Below are 23829 nucleotides of genomic sequence, written 5' to 3'. Positions count from 1 at the left end.
ACATTTGCTAAACTCTGGATCTTGTTATTACAAGTCATTGGTTTTTCAGAAAGCAGTTAGGAATAGAACGTGTCAGGTGTGTTTACACATAAACCAGTACAGCATGACTCAATACTACATAATAATTCCACATTATTAACAGGGAAATAATTAGATAAAATATTAACAGACTGGGTACTATAAGATTGTATAGGATAGTTGATTCCCACAGAAAATTTAAAAATTATTTTAGCATGGTTGTTCCTGCATATGAACCTCTCTTCCGGGTGTGCAGAAAACCAGATTGACCAGGTTTGCTCTTGAGAACTCAGGTTTCAAGTTTTAAATGTGGTTTTGCTGCTGAAGTAATACATACAGGTTTAGGTTGTTCCAGATTTAAAAAGCTGATTTTTCAGTGAGAGCTTCTTTGAAATGGATTAAACCAAGGTAATTTTAAAGTTTGCATAGCTTGCTAACAAGCTAATGTTAAATTCTACTTAGCATGCTTCAGCTTTCATGGGTGCAGTGGGTGGGCCTTCCACTTCAACCAGGTTTTGGAAAGGTAGTTATTATTTAAAAGGAAGAGCAGTATTGAAAGGCAGATATCATAGCCTAAGACCGGAAGCGAAATATTTGGGTAGTAGCACAGAGTTAAAATAGGCAAGCTTTTATATTTTTAACCCGATTTTCTTTAACATTTTTCTACACATATAAATGTACCATTATGAGAGGTTTTCTTTTTAGTGTAATTATTATCAAACTAAGGGTCATCCCTGTTTAGGTAGGCATAAAACTCTTGAAAACCTGCTTATTTGAAATAAGGTTTTCTTATATTCTGTAAAAATAAAAATACAGCTATCTGATGTGTCTATGAAGTATGTTCTTATAGCTGGGAAGACAAGACATCCTAGTCTTGTCCTATTCGGCTTTGCCTGGACTTTGGAACTGAAAAAGGGAAACATAATTTTGTGTTGTTAGTTTTGACTAGACCCTGGTTCCTCAGATCTGTGCATCTGCTTGGATTTTGTTTTGAGTGATAAAGGGGTAAGTATTAAAAATAAAGGGCATTGGAACTTGCAGCACCTCTGGAGGTTTTGGTATATTTTAAATAAAATGTATGATAAACAGTGATGTTTTACTAAGTTGCTCCCCCTTGAGAATACGATTTTGGATAGTGATACGGAAAAAAAACCCTTGCAGAATTAAACTATGGTCTTTATGTATTAACTTTATACTTTTAAGGCCAATAATCTTAAAAAATAACCTGAAGAGATAGGAGGATCTACTTCTGTACTTGGACTGGGTATACATGGGAAGGGTGGGGGATGCTGGCTGGGCTGTCCAGCACTGGACATGTCTGGTTCTAGCTGGCTCCAGCAGACACTGCAGGGCACAGATGGGCCCCTTGGCTGCCATGGTGACACCTGTGACATAAATGTAGTTAAAGGGCACAAATGCTGCTCAGCAGTGTGTAAGGAAGAGAGGAGAAGGAAAATATGCAGCCCTGCAGTCACTGAGGTGAGCAGGGAGAGATTGTCCAGGTGCTGAACAGAGTCCCCTGCAGCCCATGCAGGAGAGAACTGCACAGCAGACATTTCCCTGCAACCTGTGGGGAGGACCACACCAGATCAGACGTCTACACTGCGGCCTGTGGAGGACCCTACCATGGCTGCTGGATACATCCTAGAGAATGATGTAGCCTGTGGAGAGCACATGCTGGAGGGGGTTTATCCTGGAGGTTTAGAGCCATGGATCCTTGGTGGAGCAGGGGAAGAATGTGAGGAAGGTGCAGCAGAGTTAAAGCATTATTAACTGGCCACAGCCTGTATTCTGCAGCTTCCTTTGCCTATATTTGTGCTTTTGTTTTTGTTTCTCACCATGCAGCTCTAATTGGAAATAAATTAATTTTCACTGAGTCAAGTCTGACTTGCTGATGATGGCATTAGGTAAGTGATCACCCTGTCTTTATCTTAACCCATGAGCTTTTAATCTTATTTTCTCCCACTGTATAACTGAAGAAGGGGAGTGAACACAGCTGTCTGGGTGTCTGACTTGCCAAGGTCAAGTCACTGCAGTAATCTAGGGTGTCATAATAGACGTAGCTTATGATTAATGTACTTTGAAAGAATAAAGAGAGACAAGGATTGTTCTAGGCACAGAGTGGATTTTGCTGCATGTACTTTGGGAAAGGAAGAAATATCTATAGCAAAATACTGTGATGATGCTCATTCGGGGGAAATAATGTCAAGGAAGGATACAAGGAGGAGAAGACCACTCAGAATAGCATCATTCAGGCTGTTTTTTAAGAAATGAGCAGTGACTACAGAAATAAATACATTAACCAAATACTTCTCTTTAGTATTTACTAGGGCACAAAAGACCATGTTTTTAGACCTATCTTGTCTGGTGAAAAGTCTTATTAAGAATAGTATTCATTGGTAAACTAGGTATTTTGATTCACATTATTGAGAGGATTTTTCTACTGATGGCTTTCTATATGGTTTCACTGCATAGAATATAACTTTAAAATGTCTGTGGTACTTATCTCTTAAGTGGTTTTTATGTTAGCCTTTTTTCAGCCATTTTAAATTTTGTAGAAGGGGGACATACTTCCTCAACAATTTTGATCTGTTATTACTTAAATGCTTTAGAAAAATTACTGTAAGGTGCACTTTTTTAAACTTGGCTGAGCTTTTCACTCTTTTTTCTAGCTGAATAATCACAGCTTTTGCCAATTCCAGACTTGTTTTATGTGGGAGCTGAAATGCAGTTTTCATGTGTACTTTTAAATTTAATTCCTTCAGTCATACAGGACAAATTAAAGTAAACTTTTTATCTTTCTTTTTGCTGTTGTTAGCACTTCAATGCAAGTATATATAGAAAGTATTAATATAAATTTTCCTTCCTGGCATTGGAGAGATTTTTTTGTTTGTTTGTTTGTTTGCTCTCAATTAAAATACACATTTTGGTCTTAGCTTCCACTCTCAGTAACTGCAGTGTTTTTCTTATTTTGATACATGTTGTTTACTGGGAATGAAGAATTTTGTTTTGTTACCCACTACTTTACACTGCTGTCACTGGCTTCTTCTTTTTTTCTCTTGTGTCAGGTAAGCTACTTAAGGTCTGCACCATCATTTTTCTCAATATATCACTCATATATGTTTTGCCTTCTCTCTGTTTAACATGCTGTAGTGTTTTTGTCCCTTTATTCCTGTGTTATCAAATACATATCTCTTCCTTTGTCTAGTTTACTGCCCTCTGTTTTGAGGAGGTTCCCTTGCAGTTCTGTTTCTGACTTTCATCTGTTTCATAAGTAAACAGTTCAGCATATTCTAATAGTTGCTTGACCCCCTCTGTCCTTTCTTGTACTATACACAGTCTAGGAATGATCTTCTGGGCTTCCTCTTGTTAATTACATGAGGATAGAGGATTTTTTGGCACTGCAATTAATATATCCAGACCCAGAACTTACTGAATGACCTATGAGAACATAAAGGCAAAAGTTCTTGTTATGTGGTAACCGCTCAGGATGCCTTTTTTGTAGAGGAAGTGGTAGTTTTTTTCAGGTACTGTGTAACTGGAGGATTTCAGGAAGTTGCAGAATTGTGCAAAAGGGACCTTTTTTTTTCCCCTAAGTTCCATGGGGGTGGTGGAAAAACTAATCCACAAACTGGTGTCTGAATTTTACCTTGTGTTGTAGGAAAGTGACACTGTTCACGTGGAAGAAGATTGGATTTTCAGCTCTGAATTGGCAAATGTTGGTTATGATAGCCTGGCTTGCATCTCATTTTCCAGGTTTCAGCTTTTCATATTCACTTTTAGAAGTATTTAAGTTGCATTTGGTGGAGACTATACTATTCTTAGGAGATTTTACAGACTGTGAATGTGAATATGCTTGTAAATAGTTCCTGTACTGTCCCATCAGCAAGACAAAGTGTATCAACTTGTATTCTTAGTAGAGGAGAAGAGATCTTGAATGGTGCATTAAGTATCCTATTTGAAAAAAAAAATTAAAAATCTCCAAGTGTGGATTACAGCACTTGTATCAGTGCAATAAGTGCAAAACACTCATATTTATCTAGGAAGAATAATCTTAGGTTTTTAAGGTTTTTTTACATTTTACAGTTTTACTGTATGTCAATTTTTTAAAAAAAAGCTGAAAATATCATTTTAGCTGATCTCATCTCTCTAAGTTTACTCCATTTTTTAATAGAAACTTTCCAGTTTAGTTACATAGGTTTTAGTTACTTTTTTCGATTTTCAGTTAAGTACGTTTTGATTTGCATCATCCTCAATACTACCTGGAAAAAAACCAGAAGCTCTGTTGAAAGACTGAGGGTGAAACCTCACGTTTCATGTTTTAACTTAAAGCTACTCCTAAAGTTTTGCCAATGATTGAAAGCTAACTGATCATCAGATGAATTCAGATGATACAAGCCTTTTCCCTTAAGAGAATTCTGTAGAACCTAGTTAAGTAAATCAAAATGCATTCCTTTACAAAAAGCCTTTTCAAGAGCAGTGATTCTCGTAATTTTGCAAGTATTTTACTAGAGGGAATAAAACAGTTAGTTAATACGTGCTTTTAGCATAAAAATACTCTTTTATTAATGTACTTCTCTGAGATTTTATGGCTGTGATAACTTAGTCCACGGAAAAGTAAATAATGTGGTGTTTTAGTAGGATGAATGAGAGTTAGGATTAAGTTTTTGAAATCTGTCTTAAGTATGAATTTAGAAATTTGAGAATTATATTCAAAAGCTGAACAAGTTTTCATTTTTAGCCAAGGGCAAAATCGATGTGCAGGTATACTGATATTTATTTTTTTAAACTTGTATGAAAAAAGAATTACTTTTTGACATCCTAAAAAGTAATTTAACTTTTATATTAGAGCTTGAGGTGTAAAGAGATTTGTACTTCTGAATTAGGTAAGCAGAATGCTTATCGTCTCTCAGTTAATGTATGTTCTATGTTAGTAACTAGTGTATTTGTGAAATGCAGTTGCCATCATAGAAATACCTGTTTTGTTAATAACTGCAAACTGGTGGAACTAGGCTAAGGTAACAGCCACTCTTTATGGTAGGGACATTGGGGTCAGAAAAGTAAAGAGTGATGGTGCTCATTTTCTGAAGGCTTGTCCTGTGTCCTAGTGCCCTGCTTGGTATTTTCTTAACTTTATAAAAAGTTTTGAATATTTTTTATATTAACAGTAGCGAAGTTTTAATTGTGTAATGGAACAGCACCACAAGCATGCTTTGATAGTTGTGATGTGCAGACTTGGGCTGGATCTACTGTGAATTGTCCCAGCTTCCTTCTCTACTGAAAATAGTAAATTATTTAAATAAATACCTAGAGTAGTGAGAGAACAAGAAAAAAGGTTTTTTTCAAGTTTTTTTTGTCTTGTTTTGTTTTCTCATAGAGTGCTCTGGAAGGTTATGGAGTACATAAAAACACTTCAACTTCCCTGCATGTTTTGGCTTAAGCACCTGAACTGCTATTTTTCAAGCTGATACTGCTCCAGTGCCTGTTTCATGAGGCTTGAGCTGTGTAGTGGGCAGGATTTTGTGGCAGTGCAGTCAGCTATGACTCATGAGACCTCAGCTGTAAATGAACTTCCTCAGTAACTGTAGCCAAGTAAATGTTTCCTCATGTTCGCTGTTCTTGTTGATAACTGAAGAGTTTGTATCAGTTACGCAGAAATATCTGGGACACTTGAATACTTGCAGGTGCCTTCATTTCAGAGGATTCTTTGCAGGTGCCTTGGAAGAAGGATTAGGAGGCATGCAGAAAGGGTGTTTCAGGATGCTAGAAGCATATTTCTTGCAGCATATTGTTGCATAAAATTAGGATTTAGCTGCTTGTGTTTTGGTTTGGTTTGTTTTTTGGGTTGGTTGGGTTTTTTGGGTTGGTTTTTTTGTTTGTTTTTTTGACTGATGGCTCTGGAAGAGGACTTGACACACAGATAGGCTTCCTCTGCCATAGACACTTAAAGTCTGCCTAACTCATCTTTGAAAATGCTGTAAAGGTTTTCAAGTGCTCCTGTTGGTGGTGTCATGTCAGTTTGGGTTTAGTTCCTTCGTGCCCTCTCAATTCCTGTGTGTATGCTGCTTGAGGCTGTGGGGTGAGGGCGTGATGAAAAAGCAACTGAAATTCTCCAAACTGCTGTAGGTCCTGAAATTAGATAGTAAACTGCTTGTTTTCCTGATTCCCCACATGGCTAAAACATTCCTCTTTCTTACATTATCTTGGTTATGAAAGGGCAGTAGGACGTATCCTGGCCTCAGAACAGGTCATTAGCTTGTTACAGATGAAAATCCATATTTATCCTCCAGCACCTTGTCAGGCGGCTGGCTAAGACCTCTCTACCATTTTCTAATCATGAGGTACAGAGAAAAGTGACCAACATTAGGCTAGAAACAGTGAATCTCAGAGAAATGGAGATCTAAATGAAATCACTAAAGATCTACAGGAAGAAAGTGAGGGGGAGACAAATGGTAAAACTTGCAGCAAGTGTAAGGAGAGGCTTAAACTAGTCTGAGGAGGACATCAGAAGAGTAAAGGACAGACCTGATAAGTGGTGAATAATGCTTTGTGATCTCTGCTACATACAGCTACAGAAAATAATACAAGCATTTATAGCAAAAGCAAAAACAAGGAAGTTTGTCTGCAGTTCAGGAGGGAGGAGAATGTGTAATAGATTATACATACCAAGAAGTTACATTGTGAAGTCTGCCAAACTGTCCATGAAGATGAAATGTGAACTCAATCCTGGTTGAGAAAGGGGTTAATCAACAACAATTTTATTTGTTCTGTGTTAAGAATGGGTCACATGTGATAAAAGCGTTTTATTTTTATATAATATAATATAATTATATATCTATTGCCCAACTTCCTTTTAAAGCAGTATTTGTTATCTTTAAGTAACTTACCAACCATATCATCTGATCAGTTGGCTTTTTTTTTTTTTGTAACATGAAACCGCATAGTGAGCTGAGTATAACCTTAGACCTGATTTTTAGATGGCTTCTCTTAACTATAGGCAATGCAGAATGGTCTAGAAAAGTGTTTATAGGTTTTATCTACACCTTGGGGAAAACCTTTCCCTCCCCTGTTTTAGCAGTGAGGCATAGATTTTGAGGCATAGATTTTCATATATTAAATGTTGTTATACAAAGAAAGGGAATCCATACACCTGCCTTTGAAAAGGGTGGAGAGGTGATAGTCTTAAATCATATTAGAAGATGTCTGAGTTGGAGGAGGGCAGGAGGAACCAAGGATGGTTGTGTATTGGAATAAGGTGTGGAAGGAAGTGTGGAATCGGTAGTAGTGTGGGGTTTTAAGATTAATTTTGGCAAGTCTTTCTAGCTACTTAGCATATATTTGCTTTTAGCTCCTCCTAAAGTGATTCAGAGAGACACTGAGGAGAGAAGTGCTCTTACAGTAGGAAAAACTTTAATAGCTAATCTTTGTACATGTGATTTTTGGATGATTTTTTTGGGGAGACTCTTCCATTGATGTAGATGCATGTCCCGCACCACATGGCTTAAGGAGGGCCTAGCAGACAAATGAATGTCTGGGAACAGACACATTGATGAGGCATGCTTCCTACCCTGAAGTAGGTATGCATCTTTCTAATATATAGTAATAATAACGAAGCAAATGCAGTTTGAAGAAGAGGGGCTTGGACTTGATGTCCTGTATTGCATTTAATGTGGCAAGGTTTTGGTAGTGGGAGTGGTGGTGCCACAGAGGTAGCTTCTGTGAGAAAATACTGCCATATCTGACAGAGCCAGTTCTGGATCTAAGATGGACCTGCAGGTGGCCAAAACTGAACTAATCAGCTTTGATAGCAGGAACTCGGTGATTCCCTTTCTTAAATGTTTTTAAAACTGCTGTGACACAGCAGCTGGGAGAGAGGACTGAAAAGTGTGGGAGACACAACTCTGCAGACATCAAGATCAGTGAAGGAGAAGGGGGACAAGTTGCTTCAGGTATTGGAGTAGAGATTTTCCTGTAGGGTGTAGTGCAGAGCATTGTCCCCTTGCAGCCTGGAGACGTTTACAGTGGAGCAGATGCCACCTGCAGCCTGTGGAGGACCCCCTGCAAGAGCAGGTGGATGTGCCTGAAGGAGGCTGTGAGCCTATAGAGACCCCACTTGGGAGGTCAGAAAACCTGGGATCCTCTAGGGGACCCACACTGGAGCAGTTCATGAAGAACTGTAGCCCATGGGAAAGGCCCATGATTGAGAAGTTTGTAGGGGGAGGGACCCTACACTGGAGCAGAGCAGGAGTGTGAGGAAGGAGGAGTGCGAGAGACAAGATACTTTCGTTAAACTCTTTCTAGGTCATTTTTTGTTTTGTAGTTTGGCATCTGTTTTGCTTTTGTTCCTCCTTGGAATATTTTAAAAGAAAAGATTTCCCATTATGTGTAACTAGCTTCTGATTTCCAATTCTTTTGAAAAGAATTATCGCTGCCCCTGGACTGTTGTACATGCCAATAAATGAGACTTGCTTTTAGATTGTGGAGTGTGTCATGAGTAATCTCCTGTGCTTTAGTTGTCTGCAAGATTAACATATTCACAGAATGGTTCTTATACTGTAGAAAATACTACTAATGTGTAGACTTACCGTCAGCATCTGGAATTGATAGTTGTAGTTCCTTCAGATTGTAAAATTTACCTTAGTTTCCTGTGGTTATTCATGTGCGTAACTTCTCTTAATTTTCAAATTAATAGAAGTATTCAACTATACTTTTGTTATGTTTCTTTAAGAATAGTTTTGGGGAGGCAGGGCAGCATGCTCGGTTAGATGTATACTTAAGGAATAGCTTTGAACTGATATTGTAAGGGCAATTTTATTGTTGGTTTATTTCCCTGTGCTTTCTTTAGCAACCTCACAGTAATGCTAGTAAAAGCTTTTTACTATTTAAGGCATGTTAGTAAAAGCTTTTTAGTATCTTAAGGCATGTGATCTGAAAGTTAGATGCATTTGAATTGTAATATTGGACGGACTGCGTGTTGCTTCCAATTTTCTGACAACCCTGTCTTATGTGGTGAAAATAGTTAAGGCTGAAGGTGCCACAGCTTCCTGTATTTTCCACTTTCCCTTCTCATTTTGCTGTGCTCTGCTTTTATGGTTGTATCCCCTGTGGTTTTTGCTACAATGTATGTGTATCATGGAAAACCACTAATGATAGGAATGACCTTAGGGTTGGGTTTTTTTGGTTTTTTGCTTTGAAATGAAAAAAAAAAGCCAAAAAAACAGGTGTATTTTCTTGACTCTGTCCAGTACTTATTTTACTAAAGGATTTCTTTTGAGTCAAAGTTTTGGCCAGTGTTTCTGTTTAATGATCATTTTATTCAATATGAATGTATTAAACAGGCTTACGTTTTTCAGTATGAAAATGTATGCTCATTATTTGAGACAGCTACATAAAATGCAATTTAGAATCTAGGTTGAAGTCAAGACAGTATAGACCAGCTTCTCTAATTATAGTGTTTCAGAGTGTCAGAATATTCTGCGAGGTACACTGATCATGTTGCTAATATTAGCTGCTCTTACACTCTTTTCTGTCACAGCCCCATGACTTTGACGAATGCAGATTTGATATTAGCGTGAACGATAGTGTTTGGTACCTCCGAGCTCAGGACCCAGACCACAGACAACAGTGGGTAGATGCAATAGAACAACACAAGGTATGTGGTTTTTTCTAATATCCTTTCTTAATCATTAGGTCATTGGATGGTGCTTACGGAGAGTCATTAGAGTACTCAAAGTATTTATGATCTGCAAGATGGAAGCTGCAAACAAACATTTAACATGCTTGTTAAATGTTTTAAAGGAATGAATTTACTTGTTCTTCATAGATTAGAATTTAGAGAGCTGGGAGCTCACTGTGAACCTTTCTCGAGCTCCCTAGCTTGAAGAAAAACCTTGCATTATGTTTGAGTGATATAAATGGTTTTGTCTGTCCCCTCTCACTGATTATTGAATTGTTTCTTATCTGTCCTAGATGTTAAACCAGATAGAATTAAGAGTCAGTTCTCCTAGGTTATCGTTCATGTTTTAGGGTCCTCTCTTTGATCATTTGGCTGCTTTTACTGTAACTGATTACTGGCTTTTGTTTCATTGTCTTTTAAGGCCCTGCTCTACATCAGCATTTTGGTTCAGCTTTCCTTATCTATTCCTTATGTCTTCCAAATAAATGAGTTATTTTCATTTTACCTGATGGGCTTGAAGGTCAGGTATTTTTAAAATTATATATCATGTGAAACATCCATTGTTTTAAAATACAAAATAAGTACTGCCCCAAGGTGTTGAGTTTAACTACAATGCAACACAACACAATGCAACTTCTGCATCTGGGTTATACAGGTGTAACAGGAATGCAAATTAAGAGATGCCTAACTAGGCATTTTTACCTTGAGCTTCCTGAAGTACTGCTTATGTAAGTACTACATGTAATTAAAAAGCTTCATCTTTATTGGGCAGTTCTTACAATAAGCAGTACATGCTCTTAAATTTAAAGTGGTGCCTTTTGAGAATGGTTTTCCAAAAGAAATCATAGTGCATTTATAGCTTGCCATTTTGCTTTAACTTTGATACAGAGGTAACATTTAAACATAGACAAATAAGTTGCAAAACCAGGATTCTTTTCTTAGAATCATGGAATGGTTTGGGTTGGAAAGGACCTTAAAGTTCACCTGGTTCCAATCCCCCTGCACGGGCAGGGACACCTCCCACCTGACCAGCTTGCTTAAAGCCCCATCCAGCCTGGCCTTGGACACTTCCAGGGGTGTGTGCATACAGAACTTCCCAGGGCAACTTGTCCCAGTTTTTCTAGTGTTTTCCAGTTTTCCCACTGTATTTCCTGTAGTCTATTGAAAAAATAGTTAACTATGGAGTAGTTTATTACTACTGCAGTGCCTGAGAGAACTGGCTGAATAGAATACATTAAAGAAGTTGTCAATTTTGCAGTTTTATAGCTGGTATTTCAAAACCTGTTTTACAAGTATTGGGGTCACCAGCTATAGTATTGTGGGGATACAAAACTTGATAATTCTGGGCTAAAATTCATACTAGGTTTGGGGAATGTTTTCGCTGGTAAAATACAGAATTTAATCTGAAGTCCAGATAAGCAAGAATGCTTATCTTATGGGTTGTGCTACTAATGGATTGTGCTACTATGCAGGAATGAATGAGAGAAAAGCCCAAATCCTGTCTTAAACTCTGCTCAACCTCAAAGGGAAGCCTTTTTTGTGCAAATTCTGCTATTTTTTCCTCTGCTGAGGCTGTCCTTAACTCTTGCTGTGTTCTGAGCTGACAGTGTTATGGAACCACCTGTGTCTAATATGGGAGTATTGAGTGGTATTAGTTTTGAGTTTGTCATTGTATGTGCAAATTTGGATTTTTTTTTCCTGTGCCACTTAACAGAAGAAGAAAAGCTGTGCATTTATCAACACTTTTTCTTCTATTTTACTGACCAACCTCTACCATAAGGTATCTCTTTGCTTTTCTTTTTCTGTCTGGTATTACAGGTAAACTTAAGCAATCTCACTCAGCCTCTTTTTCACTTTGTTGATGACTGTAGAGGAGCATGAATATTAGCATTCCAAAAGTTACCTCCTTTGTGAATAAGCCTGATTAATTATGCCGTTTCTCCAATAATAATTAAAAAGTAATCTTGTAATATTGATTTCAGTTTGGACTGACTACCAGATATCTGTAGTCACACTTAAAGGAGTGAAATGAGTGGCTTCTTGAATAATTCCACTACCGATTTTTTCAGAATTTAGTTTTTATTGGCATAGAGGTGTTGAATGCTGTTTTATTAATTTATTAAGTTATCTCTCTGATCATTGCTAAAAGAAAGCAAGTTGTGTTCTGGATCATTATATAAATTGAAGAAAAGCATTTCTAGAAATAGAAAGTGGAAATTAAGTTCTTTCTATATACACTGAACTGTTGTGTAGTAGTTCAGTTTGCATCTTGATGTCCTAATGTAAGTTGACTCTTCTGAGTCTGTCTTTTTCTGAAAAAAAGTATGTGTTGTTTGCGATTTTGTGGCTATTAGACATCTTGGAGTTTCTTACATACTCCTTGTTACTCTACAGTGTTTACAGTAGTCAGGACAAATAGCAGTTTTCTGAAATTGAAAGAAATATTATGGCACCTCACTTCTATATTATCCACTTAATCATTTAATGTATTAAAGCAATACATTATTTAAAAGCATTCTATTTGTAGTATGCAACTAAATACCATGATCAAGACAAGGCAAGAAAAGCAACAAAAGGTACGGAATAGGTTGGACTCAAGTCAGAAATATGTAATTATTGTCAGAAAATCATCAGTTCCTAGCATTTTTTCCAGTGCACTATTCTGTTTTCCATGGTTGCAGCTTCAAGTGATGAGTCTTGTAGGCGTGGAGGTGCATGTTCCTACTAGGATATATAGGAATATTTTGTCCGGAAGCCTTGGAAAAGTGCTATAGGCACAGAAATAGGTGCTAGATGTAATTAAACATAAAAGTCTAAATACAGTTTAGGTCTGGTTATTGGTAATGGTTCTGAAAGAATGTGACACCAAATGTCTTGTTTCTGTTTTCCAAATAGAGTGCTATGTAATATATCCCATCATTTTTACACAACATTGTAGGGAAAATGTACTGCTTTCTTAATGTTACTGACAAGATTTGACTAACAGATTTTCTTTGAGACTGACTGGAAGCTAATCCCACTTGTCATTTGCATTTGTATGAACAACACTTGAGTGGTCCTCAGTTTTAAGTAACTTGTCACTGTCCTTTAATTTTCTTAAGTTCTTGTTGAAGTTTGTATCTAAATGCTAAATTGAGAGTAGAAGAAGGTGGGCTCTTATGAGGCAAAATACCCCATTCCATTCAAGTCCAATTTTTCTCTGCTTCCTCTGAATTTTTCTGAAGAAACTTTACTGGTCAGATTACCAGAACTCAAGGAAAAGTTCCTAGACAAGCTATTGTCAGTGGATAAAAATTTGCTTTGTTTGAGAGCTAATTTCTTGAACTGACATATAATTGGAATAGAATTGAGATGGAATTTTCTGTTACTAAGCAGTAATTTTTATTAACTTGAGTCTACTGCTATATAAAGTACTTTGTTTTTGAAGCTCATGGTTGCTTATCGAATGAGTAGGTAGTTCTGGTAGGCTGCTTAAGCTGTTCAGTAACAATAGAATGTTTGTGAGACTTACTGTAGCATGTCACAAGGTTGTTTATCTTTAGAGTCTGAAAGTTGGACTGAAACTTTGTGACTGTGTTTCATTGTGCTCTAAACAGAGAAAACACTGGCTTAAAGTGAATTCTGTATTAAATTTTAGTATAAGCAGAGTCAGAAAAAAATTCTGCTTAGCAACACCAATGTGTAGCTTGCAGCTGAGAAATGCAAAACATCTCATGTTCAAGCATAAAAAGTTACAATTTCTTGATCTTTTTTTTAAAACCGTATTAGCTTTTTCTTGTATTGAGGTTCCCAAGTGCTTACTAAATTAAACGTTTCAAGTACAGCTTCTAAAATACTTACTAATCTTCCTGAACTGGAGGCAGGAAAAGTCTAAAACTGTGATAAGATAGTCAGTGAATCTTTAATGAAACTTTTTAGTAGAAGCAAATGTACTGAGCAGATACACACCCTTATAACCAGATACTGAACAGATGAAGTATCTTCGAGAAGCTTCTCGCTTCTCCTGCCCTAAGAGACAGTCAGATCTAGGCTAGCTGATGGCCTTTTCTTAGGTGTATCTAATAGAAAAGTGTATTGATGAAGAACTGAAGATCAAACTTAAATTCCACATTACTTCAGCATAAAGAATTTGGTGCATGAGCACCAAGATACCAGTGCTTTTGAAGACTTGTTCTCTTCTCAAATAATAAATTGAAGGATGGGCTTTAGATCTCTAGCATGGTTGAAAATGGCAAATGGGATTTCTAACCTAAGGTTAGGAAAGCCAGCTGAAATGTTATTAGTTCTTTGTTGTAAGGAAAATGTCTGAGTTTACCTGTAAAGAATATGGACTCTTGCAGCATGTAATATCTAACAAATAGGATTAATGTTTGTTAGGCAGTATGGATAAACAAAATGTACTTTTTCACTGAAGTGGAAAGAGTTTTTTTACACACTCTAAGTTTTTAAGTATAAGATCTAAGATCGTGGTTTAAGTATAGATCTAGTGAAGATGGTGAAAAACCAAAAAGCTGCACTTTGCAGCCTGGTAAAGTCAAATTTAGGTATAAATATTGCAACAGTTGGCTTGCTTCCTTTGTTAAGCAGTGATACATTTCCAAACAAGTTCACTAGATTTGGAACATTGTTTTGAGACTATTGTTTTCTGAGCGTGTATCCTAGTTGATAGATTAATTTAGAAAGCTACAGAATAAGCTTTAAACAGCAGAATTTAGATTGCTGTTAATAAGGACACTGTAGAACATTGTTGGGGGGGGAAAAAGCATTATCAGATTGAAATTTTCATAAAGTGCTTGTTAACCACATGGAATTCCCACAGAATTGAAACCAAGTTGTTACCTTATGGACAAAGCATTAAAAGTCATTAATTTCACCCTTGAAGGTTATCTGTACGTTGAGTATTCTATTCTCTTATCAATGTACTGCTGTAAAGAGTTACTGGATGTTCTGTTAGGCATTAACAGTATTACCATTAACAGTAACTGTGATATTGAAGCAGAAAAGGAAGCTAGGTGTGTGTCTGAGGATAGAAGGGGTAGAGGTGGGCATTTGCTAGTCTAATATGAGTGCAGCACCATACAAAAGCAAAACTCCCAATTGCTAAAACCAGAGGACCATGGTGTTGTGCACCTCAAAAGCTTCTTTCAATAATAAAATTAATAACATTAACAACAAATTAAACCATGGAGTGATCGTAAAGTGGCACCCTCAAACCATTCTAATTCAACAAAGTTGAGTTAATGTTAGATTGCTTAGAGTACAGATTAATGTGCTTGTTAAAATTAAACTTGGCCTTCTGCCTTTGCCTTATTTATCTTATGAACTCAAGTGACTATGCAGGAATAGCTTTTTTCAAACTCAGAACATTACATGTCACTTCTAACCTAGTTTCTTAGTTTCCCATGTTTTGTTCTGTAACCTTCAGACTGAGACCCTAGTGCATCTACCCATTTCTTCAGCCTAATAGTTCCCTTAAGAAATTTCATATCTGTAATGCTTGAAGTCAAGCTTCTATTTGATTAGTTTATGTAAATATTGATCTATGATATTACTTTTTAGTTAGCTGTGCTAAGAAAACATTCAAAAATCCTAGTGGATGTAACTTTCTCATTAGCAGTGGATGCCAGAGCAGAAAAATTAGGACCAGTTAATTTGGTCAGAAAACAGTATCAGAATTTTATTTCATAAAAAATAGAGCTCAGATTATCAACAGAAATATAGAAGGGTACATACATATTGAACTTTTTCACAGGCTTTCAGCAGCTGTAAGGAGAGCAATAACATCCTGTGAAGACGGGTTAATTTTCTTCTTTTCTGCATCTCTCTAATGGTGTCCCATTTACTGATTTACTGACAATTCCAATAAAGACATGCAAATCAATGAAAATCTGTTGTGTGTCTGGACTGAGACTAGTACTGGTAAGATAATTGGTAATGAGTAAGAAAATATACGCAGAATAGGAGTGCTACAGAAATATTTTGATTCAGCATACTGATGTAACTAATGCTTGAAACAGAAATAAAATTAAAAGTATAATTTCTGCCTTGTGTAGGTATTTTTTACTTTAAATTGAATTATTGTGTTCTCTGGCATATCTTGGTGGAGATGCTGAAATAAGTAGTTAGGATGTTTTATGTAGGCTATATTTAATTCATGACAAAATGTTGTTATGACATCTTTAAATCTTAGTATTTTGGTAGCAGTTTACTATATTGATGACAGCAAGTCAAGCAATTTCAAGCCAATGGTATCTGTTCATATGTGTGTGTGTGTATATATATATATATGTTGATGAGTGAATGGTAACTATAAATACAATCTTGTTGATTATTTTAAAATTCAGACTTGACGATAGTGTGATATCAGATACAGACTGGAGCAACAGGAACAGTTTGTTGCCATTTCTTCATCTACTTCCTCTACTGGAGTTTAGGTGTTTCAGTAATGTGTGACTTTTAAATTATCTGCTTCCTCACAGTGGTTGCTGAGGTCTGAAAAGGAAAAATAATGTTGTTCCCTAATCTGTTTGGGTTTTTTACCTTTTTATCTTAGCACCAGCTCCTCTGTCCCTAGTTTCTCTCTGGTCCATTCACTATCAAGACTAAGTTAGGTGGAAACAACAGTGTTGATGAAAGAAAGCACAGGGAGGTGTGGGAATAGGTGAATATTGTTTAACTTTGGTTTTATTTCTCAAGTTCATAGCGAGGGGAAGAAAGTAATAACAAAGCCTCCTTTTTCCTTTGTTGATATGGGTGACCTCATTTTCTTGGTGTTGCCTGTTGTTACCTATCAAGTTGATTTGGGTTGCCTTGTTCATTTGTCTCATGCTCTGCAGCACGTTTACAAGGTCTGACTTTTTCCTGTGTGATTTCTGTGTGATGCTGACACTTAGGATAGTATAGAATACCCTAATAGTGACTGTGATTACTTTGACAATGAGTACTAACATAGCTGATACTCTTACATTGTGCAATATGCTGGAGTGAACTGGATCATGCATGCAAGAACAAAAGGCTGGTTGTTTAAAGAGGCTGTAAAATAACTGTACTTGTGAAAGACCTTGTGAGAGAAGGTGAATGTTTTGTATAGAAGAAAAAGCTAGCTGAATTACATACACTGTGTGTCTTCAGTGCTTCTAGAGCATAGATTGTTTGCATTCTAAAATATCCTGGACTAAATCTTGGTGCTGTACCTTGTGTTTTTCATTTTATTGCACAAGAGAAGTTTTGCTGTGAGAGTATTTGTAGTGATAAAAAGGAAGAGTCTGAATTACAAATAAAAGAATAACAATCTGATCATAAGAGTAGAATACTCCTACACATGCATGTCTAGTGATCTGTAGGTAATTTCTTGCTGGGTCCTTGAAAGCATTCGTAGTTTGTGAAATCTAGCTAATTTTAGTGAGTTTTATAAAACAAAAAACATTAGGGTTGGCCTCCTGGTTAAGGGGGGAGTGCCCCATTCTGACTGTGGTGTTTATTGAAAGGCATTGACTTGCAGCAGCAGTGCAACTTGCCTGAGAGAAGGCTGGAAAACAGCATTCAGGTGTATGTGTTGAACTGTGAAAAGTTGTTACCTCTTTTACAAACTGAATTCTGTAGGCAAGTCACTCATGAGTGGTAGACATACACTTAAAGGTGTTGCAAAAACTTGGTGCCCTGGTGTTCAAACTAGAAAACTGAACGGGTTGCTCAAGCCTAGGCAGGAGCTTAGATCTGCTCTTGTTGCTGTTCTGTCACTGTTGTATGTTAACATAAAATAAATTATTGAGTAGTCCCATTTGACATCACCCTTCAAAGCTGAATGTGAAATTTGCAGAAATACTTCCCAATAACTGAACAAGAAAATAGTTCCAAGCATTTTTGTATTTTGGCCTGCATCTGAGACAAAAGTGTTGAATGCGCAGGAGGATGTAGCTGTATTAAATCCAAGCACCCTGACTAGCTTTTAAGGTTATTTGTCCTCCAACTCTGAGTACTGAGTTTTTCTTTTTGTCCATCAGTGACATCTGACTAATACAGGTATCAGAGGAGAAATAAACTGAAGGACCCTCCTGAGGAAAGTCAACATGCATTTTGATTACTCCCCTAATATGAACAAAATTCATCCTCATTAGATGCTATGCTTCATGTTAAGTTAGACAGGTAAATGCAGTAGTGAAGGAATCATTTTAGCCTTTTCCTGATCTTTAACAGGATTTGTTCTTGCTATCATAAAATCTGATTTTTGCCTAACAGTCTGGAGACATTATACCTTTCTTTTTTGCAACACTTAAGGTTTTTTGCCTTTTTTTTTTTTGTAAGGCAAAGCAGCATCCAGTTCCCCAGTTGTTGTTCATGTGGGCATCTTCTATACCTCTATCTTGTATCTCTTCCGAACTTGGTCATCATGTTTCTTTAGGATACAGCACCAAACTGGACTCAGTATTCAGCTGAAGGATCCTACAGTTGTAAAGAATGTGGAATTATTTGGGGGGGTCTTGCAGACTACCTAGCATGTGGTTTTTTTGTTGTTGTTTTGGTTTGGTTTTGCTTGAGAACAACTAAATCTGATTCATCTTGAACTATCTGCAAGGTGTCACCTGTCCTTTACTTGTGCAACGCAAGTATTTCCTGTAACCAAGTAAGCATTGAACTTAATTTTCCTTCACAACTGTACACAAGTGTTAAGTTGTTGTTGCTCTTCAGTTTTTCCAGCTCTGCTTTCCTGGGTTTTGGTTTCTTTCCAGAAATGATTCTTTGTGCTGCTTGGGTTGGATTCAGTTTCTTAAGTGATTGTGCTGCTTCTACTGGCTGGATGAAGAAAGGCTTGATTATGTAGCGGTGTCTTGGTTGATAGCTGCCCTTGCTTGTTAATCCCTCGGGAGCTGCTTATGGTAGTCTGAAGCTGTATACGTATGCACACTGTAAAATAATCTTAAATCTGTATTCGTGAAAGCTGTGTTCACAGTTTGCCATTTGTCAATAGAAAGCTTTTCCCCTTCACCTAGTCAGAGCATTAACAGGTAGTCCTCATTATCTTAGTAATCATCTACAACTCTCCTCTGAAACTCCTGCTCCTAAAAGGTGGTGAACACAGTTGAGATCATTTACTGCTCTAGTTAAGTAAATGTGTGAACTGACTGAAGATTCAAACACTGCATAGTCAGACAATGAGTGAGACAGACAGTGCCTGAAAGTCACAAGCCAAAATGCAGCTTAGAAGTGCACTGCTTTGTGAGTGCAATACCATGCGAAAGAAAATGCCTTCAAAAGTGCTAGCTCAGTGTCAGCATGACAGATTTATGACACTACTGCTATGCTATTATGAGTATGTTGGTCAATATTTTTATAATGCTGTTTAATGAAGGGCTAAAGTAAGCTTGATGCTAGGGCTAATGCTGAGTCTTGAGGTGATGGGAACTAAACTATTAGACCCAACATGCAGCTGAACCAGTCTCCTTTTATAAACAAGTGGAATTCTAGTAAGTAAACTCAAAAGGTATTATTAACTCACTTTGTGAAAACACCTGTGGTGAATCATTTTGACAGTGTATACTTTAGTAGAAATAAGGGGAATGTCAATGTTTGTAACAGGCAGAATGGGAGTGGCAGCACGTTTTTGCATGGTCTCCCCCAAAACAGCATTGTTCATGGAGAGTGTCAAGCCTGACTTGGGTGGTAAATGCCCCTCCAAATCAGGGTAAGCTCTTGGTGTCAACAACAAAGTACGGAGCTGCAGTGTGGAAGCGGTGGGTGGTTAAACAGTTAAAAGTTGGCACATGCCAAATATATCCTCATGCTGTTTACTTAGAAATATTACTCATCAGCTCAAAGAGTATTGCACATTAAGAGCTTAATAGAAAACTCTTGAGTAGTCCGTATGCCTCCATCTAGAAAATGCAGTCTTTTTTTTCTTTCTAAAAGAGTTTGTAAGGGGTGTTTTTTCCTTCAGCCAGCTTGAGTTACAAACTCGTTGAGTTTATATTAACAGACCAGGGTTACACCCCAGCCTTGGGGAGTAGGTGCTCCTTAGCCACATGGGTGGGGTCACATGTAGCAATGAGATATATATATATTAGTAACATTCAACAGAGGTAACTTTTTGTCTCTTCTGAGAGAGACAAGATAGGTGACCCTCCTCACTCCGGTGTCGCTCTTGAAAAAGAGAGTACGTGCAGGAGATAATGTGACTCTACAGAGATGAGGGAATTCTTTTAAAAACACAATGACAACATTTGGGAAATCTGCTTTTTTAATTCAATGTCCACTTGTTATTATAAACCCTTAAGGTAATTCTTCTAATGTAATTTTTATTGTAGAACTGCAAAAAAATCAGTTTTACTATCTGAAAAGATACAGTACTTGAAAAATGCTCGGAAACATTTGCTATCAGTTCACTTGTCATATAAGTGAGTGGATTTACTGCACAGCAATAAAAATGCTGATGTCTTGATCATACCTATTTTAAATGGCAGAGGGAAGGAAAGTCTACTTCTTAAGTACTAGCAGTTAAATATCCCATAGTTGGTAGGTACATAGGCACCAAAAATGTTGGGGAGGGAAGGAGTATAAAGAGAAGTGTGCATTTTTCTGCCCCTGCTAATCTGAAATAACTTGTAAGGATTTGTGAATTCCCTTAAGATTGTTCATTTGTGCAAGCAAATTTAGCTGAGACTGCTCGGTCTCAAGAATTATTTGCCCCAATGTACACCATGATGCTGTGACCTTTGTAGAAGTTTTAGAGAAGCTGTGCTTTCAGGGGAAGATTAATTGCTCAAATCATTAGGCCTTTACTGGAAATGACAGAAGTTTCCTCCTTAAAAATTGAATTGGATATGCTCTTTCAAGGAGAAAAACTAATCCTGGGTCTGTCTTACACATACCATTATTTTAGCACTCTTATCAGCAGGAACTCTTTAACACATATGATCTTGCTTGTCATTTAGTGTTACTAAATTTACTAAGTGCACTTAGGGCTGGCAACTGTATATTTCCTGAAAGCAGTCTAGGGGAAAGCCAGTGAATCATCAGTTTCAGTTAACTACACAAGGGTGTGCTGCAGCAAACCTAAGTGATTTCACTTCCAAACTGGTGAAATTTGCCTTTTAGGAAAGAGTCTTTTGCCACTCTTGGGGTTATGTTGAAACAGCAGCTCTAAGTTGCAACTTTAATAAAGTAATTATATTTAAGAGTGTTTAAAGCTCTCCATTCCAGCCCAGTGCCCTTGATTTATTATAAACAATGCAGATTATTTCACTTTCACCAGTCCAAATATATTTGGCCTGTGTGTTCCAGTTATGTTTCATAATAATCACTTTGGATTAAAAAATAGTTTTATAATTCTCTGAAGAATGCAGCCTTATAGGGGTGGAGGAGGCCTGGGTATCCACTTGGAAATGCTCTGACCAAAAAGTGGTACTAGAGGTAGCTTGCAACCTCGTCATCCTGATTCTATGATTAAACCACATTTCTGACATAGTTCAGTTCTTCCTTTCTCATGTCATAATATTTTCTAATTCACAGCAAAAGGATTCTTCCTTCATGTCTCAAAATGATAATTTTTGTACAAAGTTGAAGTTTTGCCTCAATTTAGTTTTCAGACTTTGTAAATGAAATGTCTGGTTAAATTCTGTCTCCTTGAAGTTTTGCTTTGTTCTTGCAGTGCTTGAAAGTGCAGCTTCTACTTATTTCCATTCTTGTTTCTGCCTCCCCCCAAATACGCTAAGTAGTAAGGTTAAGCAGAAAATAAAATATCCATTTCATGTGTTCAGTGGAAACAGTAAGTTCGAGAAAATCTGTTAGGTAAACCTGCCGTTTTGAAATATGAAAAACAACATGCAAAAATAAGCATCAACAGCTATGTAGAGTACACTTACCATAATCTAATAAAGCCCAGGACCTAAAGTTCATACAAGTGTATCTAACTGTTCTAGCCTACTGAGCTCTTTGTGCTTTAATTCTTGAGAACAGGCCATCGTGGCTGCTAGGTGCACATCTTTAATAGATCAAGAGTGTTCAGCTGCCAATACCAGTCATACATAGCCTTGCTTCTTGGAGTATCCATGTGACAACTGATGCACCTGGAGTAAAACCGTGTTCTGTTCTGAGTTTGGGTTTGGTTATATGAAAAGGAGGTCTACAGTATATATCCTGAGGCTGCACTTAAAAGCAAAATTTGGATGTCATCTGTCTTGAAGGGGCAGCCTTTTGTGAGCTGTTTTTCTACACAGTTTTTCTTCAAAGGCAGAGTAGGTCATCTTTCTGTAGAGACCTGTGCTGTGTTTGAAGTTGTTCTTGGTATTGTATTGCACAGAGGGTGTTGGCTTTCAGCAAATAAAACAAGTCTGCTTCTTTTCAACCAAGTGAGTAATGATAGTGTGGGGGGTGTTTTTGTCCTGGCTGATTACGTTGAATTTATTATTTTTAATGATACTGTGTGTAGTGTCAGGTAACAATTACAAAAGATGAGTTTTCTGAAATTTGCATTGCATGAAACAGTTCTACAGAACATCCGTGAGTCTGCTTAGACTTCGGAGTAAAGTAGGCAACACTTCCAGTGCAATGTCTCTTGGTCACTACTGCATGACTTTTTGTAGGTTTGGAAGGGTTTAACTGGAAGTTGTTTTTTTCTTCTAAGTTTGTTATGCATACAGAGAAATCTGTTTTGGTGAGAACCTACTTAATGCATCTTCTGTACATGAAGAAAACCTGTGTCTGTTCCTCTGGCTAGTATATAAAACTCTTGTTCTTGGTAAGCTCTATGTTTGACAGCTGCAGACTAATGGCAAAGCGTTTGAATGTGAATAATCTTCTACTTGGACAATGGACTCGTGGCAGAAGTGCCTGGTTTTCCGTATGTTATGTTTTAAGTGTCCCTTTTTAAAGCAAAATTACATTGAACCTATATACTTCATGTTACATGAGGCTTTAAGAAATCTGTCCTTCAACACTTGTCAGGTCTTCGGTTTGGTGCTAATGACTGTGGGCAGTCTTAACTGGAAATTAACATGTTGGTTCAATGGTTTGAACTGTCTGGGAAAGATGTGACTTCAGAATGATTCTGTTAATCTCTCTTAAAACTTCTGATTCACTGTCATTCTTTCAGCAATCGATGTCATTGTTACTTCTTGCATACTGTGCAGAAAACTTTACCCTCACTTAGCAGTGTGTCTCAAATGTAATTATAAAGGCTAAAGGTAAAATTGCTCTCTTTTTAATTGTCTTCTGAGGAAAGGAGGTTTATATGCACAGGGAGTGAAAAAGGAAAAGGATAAGGGTTACTGTTGGGCTTTGACCAATAGTAACCTTTAGAGGTGCCTGTTTCCTGTTTGCTGTTGCCCTCTAGTGGTCATACAGGATATTGACTTGGGGGGGTTAAACACATGAATTGGGATCTTTTCAAATGGCTTTTTGAAATAAATAAACTAACACAGAAGTGGGGTGTGTGGAAACTCGATGCTGACCTGCTAAAACGCATAGATGCTATCATATTTTGTGGTGGGAGGACATACTCCTATGCTTCAGATTGGTGATTAAACAAGCCTTTGGAAGTGGTCTGAATTTTTATCCTTATGGGTATCCAGATCCTTTACTTGAAACTCAGTCCTACAGAGCTCTTACAGTAGTGTGAATTTGAAGTTTTCTTCTTTGAGGTGGAAACTTTATATATACAGATTTTTGCCCTTCTGTGTCTGGAACTCTAAACATTCTAGGTCTGAATTCTAAACATTTCAAGTATTAATTATCACTTCAGCATTTTGTTGTTATATTAGGCATGTTCTTGACCCACAGACTAACAAGAGAATTGTAAAATTAGGTAGTGCTTGTTCTTATAAACCAACTGATGTTTTCATTTAACATCAAAATATCGGTGCATCCATTGTGTATCAGGTGTTTGACTTAAGATCTTGAAAATGTTCCTTAACATTTAAGCTCTTTTCTGATTGACATGCAGAATTACTCTTTTTTGTTTATATAGTTACCCTTTCAGAACTTCATAGCTGTTAGTTTCTGTCTAGTGCATTAATATTTTCGTTAAAAGAAAAAAATTACTGACTAGTTAATTGAAGTTAAGCTTAAGACAGAATCTTTGTTTCTATACTAATGTATGGTTGAAAACCTGCATAAATCTTTTACTGATGTTAGGATTCTGT

The 23829-nt window shown here is 37.1% G+C and overlaps 1 protein-coding gene across 2 annotated transcripts in view; it reads left to right on the top strand.

Annotated features, from left to right (window-relative positions):
• The window catches only part of CERT1 (ceramide transporter 1), a 71972-nt gene that overhangs the window by 11049 nt on the left and 37094 nt on the right, over positions 1–23829 (top strand). For both annotated transcript variants that reach the window (XM_030466690.1, XM_030466689.1), the window contains exon 3: positions 9554–9670. In XM_030466690.1, the coding sequence (XP_030322550.1) occupies positions 9554–9670 (117 nt within the window). The remainder of the gene's footprint in view (positions 1–9553; positions 9671–23829) is intronic.

Source organism: Calypte anna, chromosome Z (assembly GCF_003957555.1).
Source record: "Calypte anna isolate BGI_N300 chromosome Z, bCalAnn1_v1.p, whole genome shotgun sequence".
Taxonomy (NCBI): domain Eukaryota; kingdom Metazoa; phylum Chordata; class Aves; order Apodiformes; family Trochilidae; genus Calypte; species Calypte anna.
Note: the sequence above shows the minus strand (reverse complement) of the source record. Positions and strands in the feature narration are given on the sequence as shown.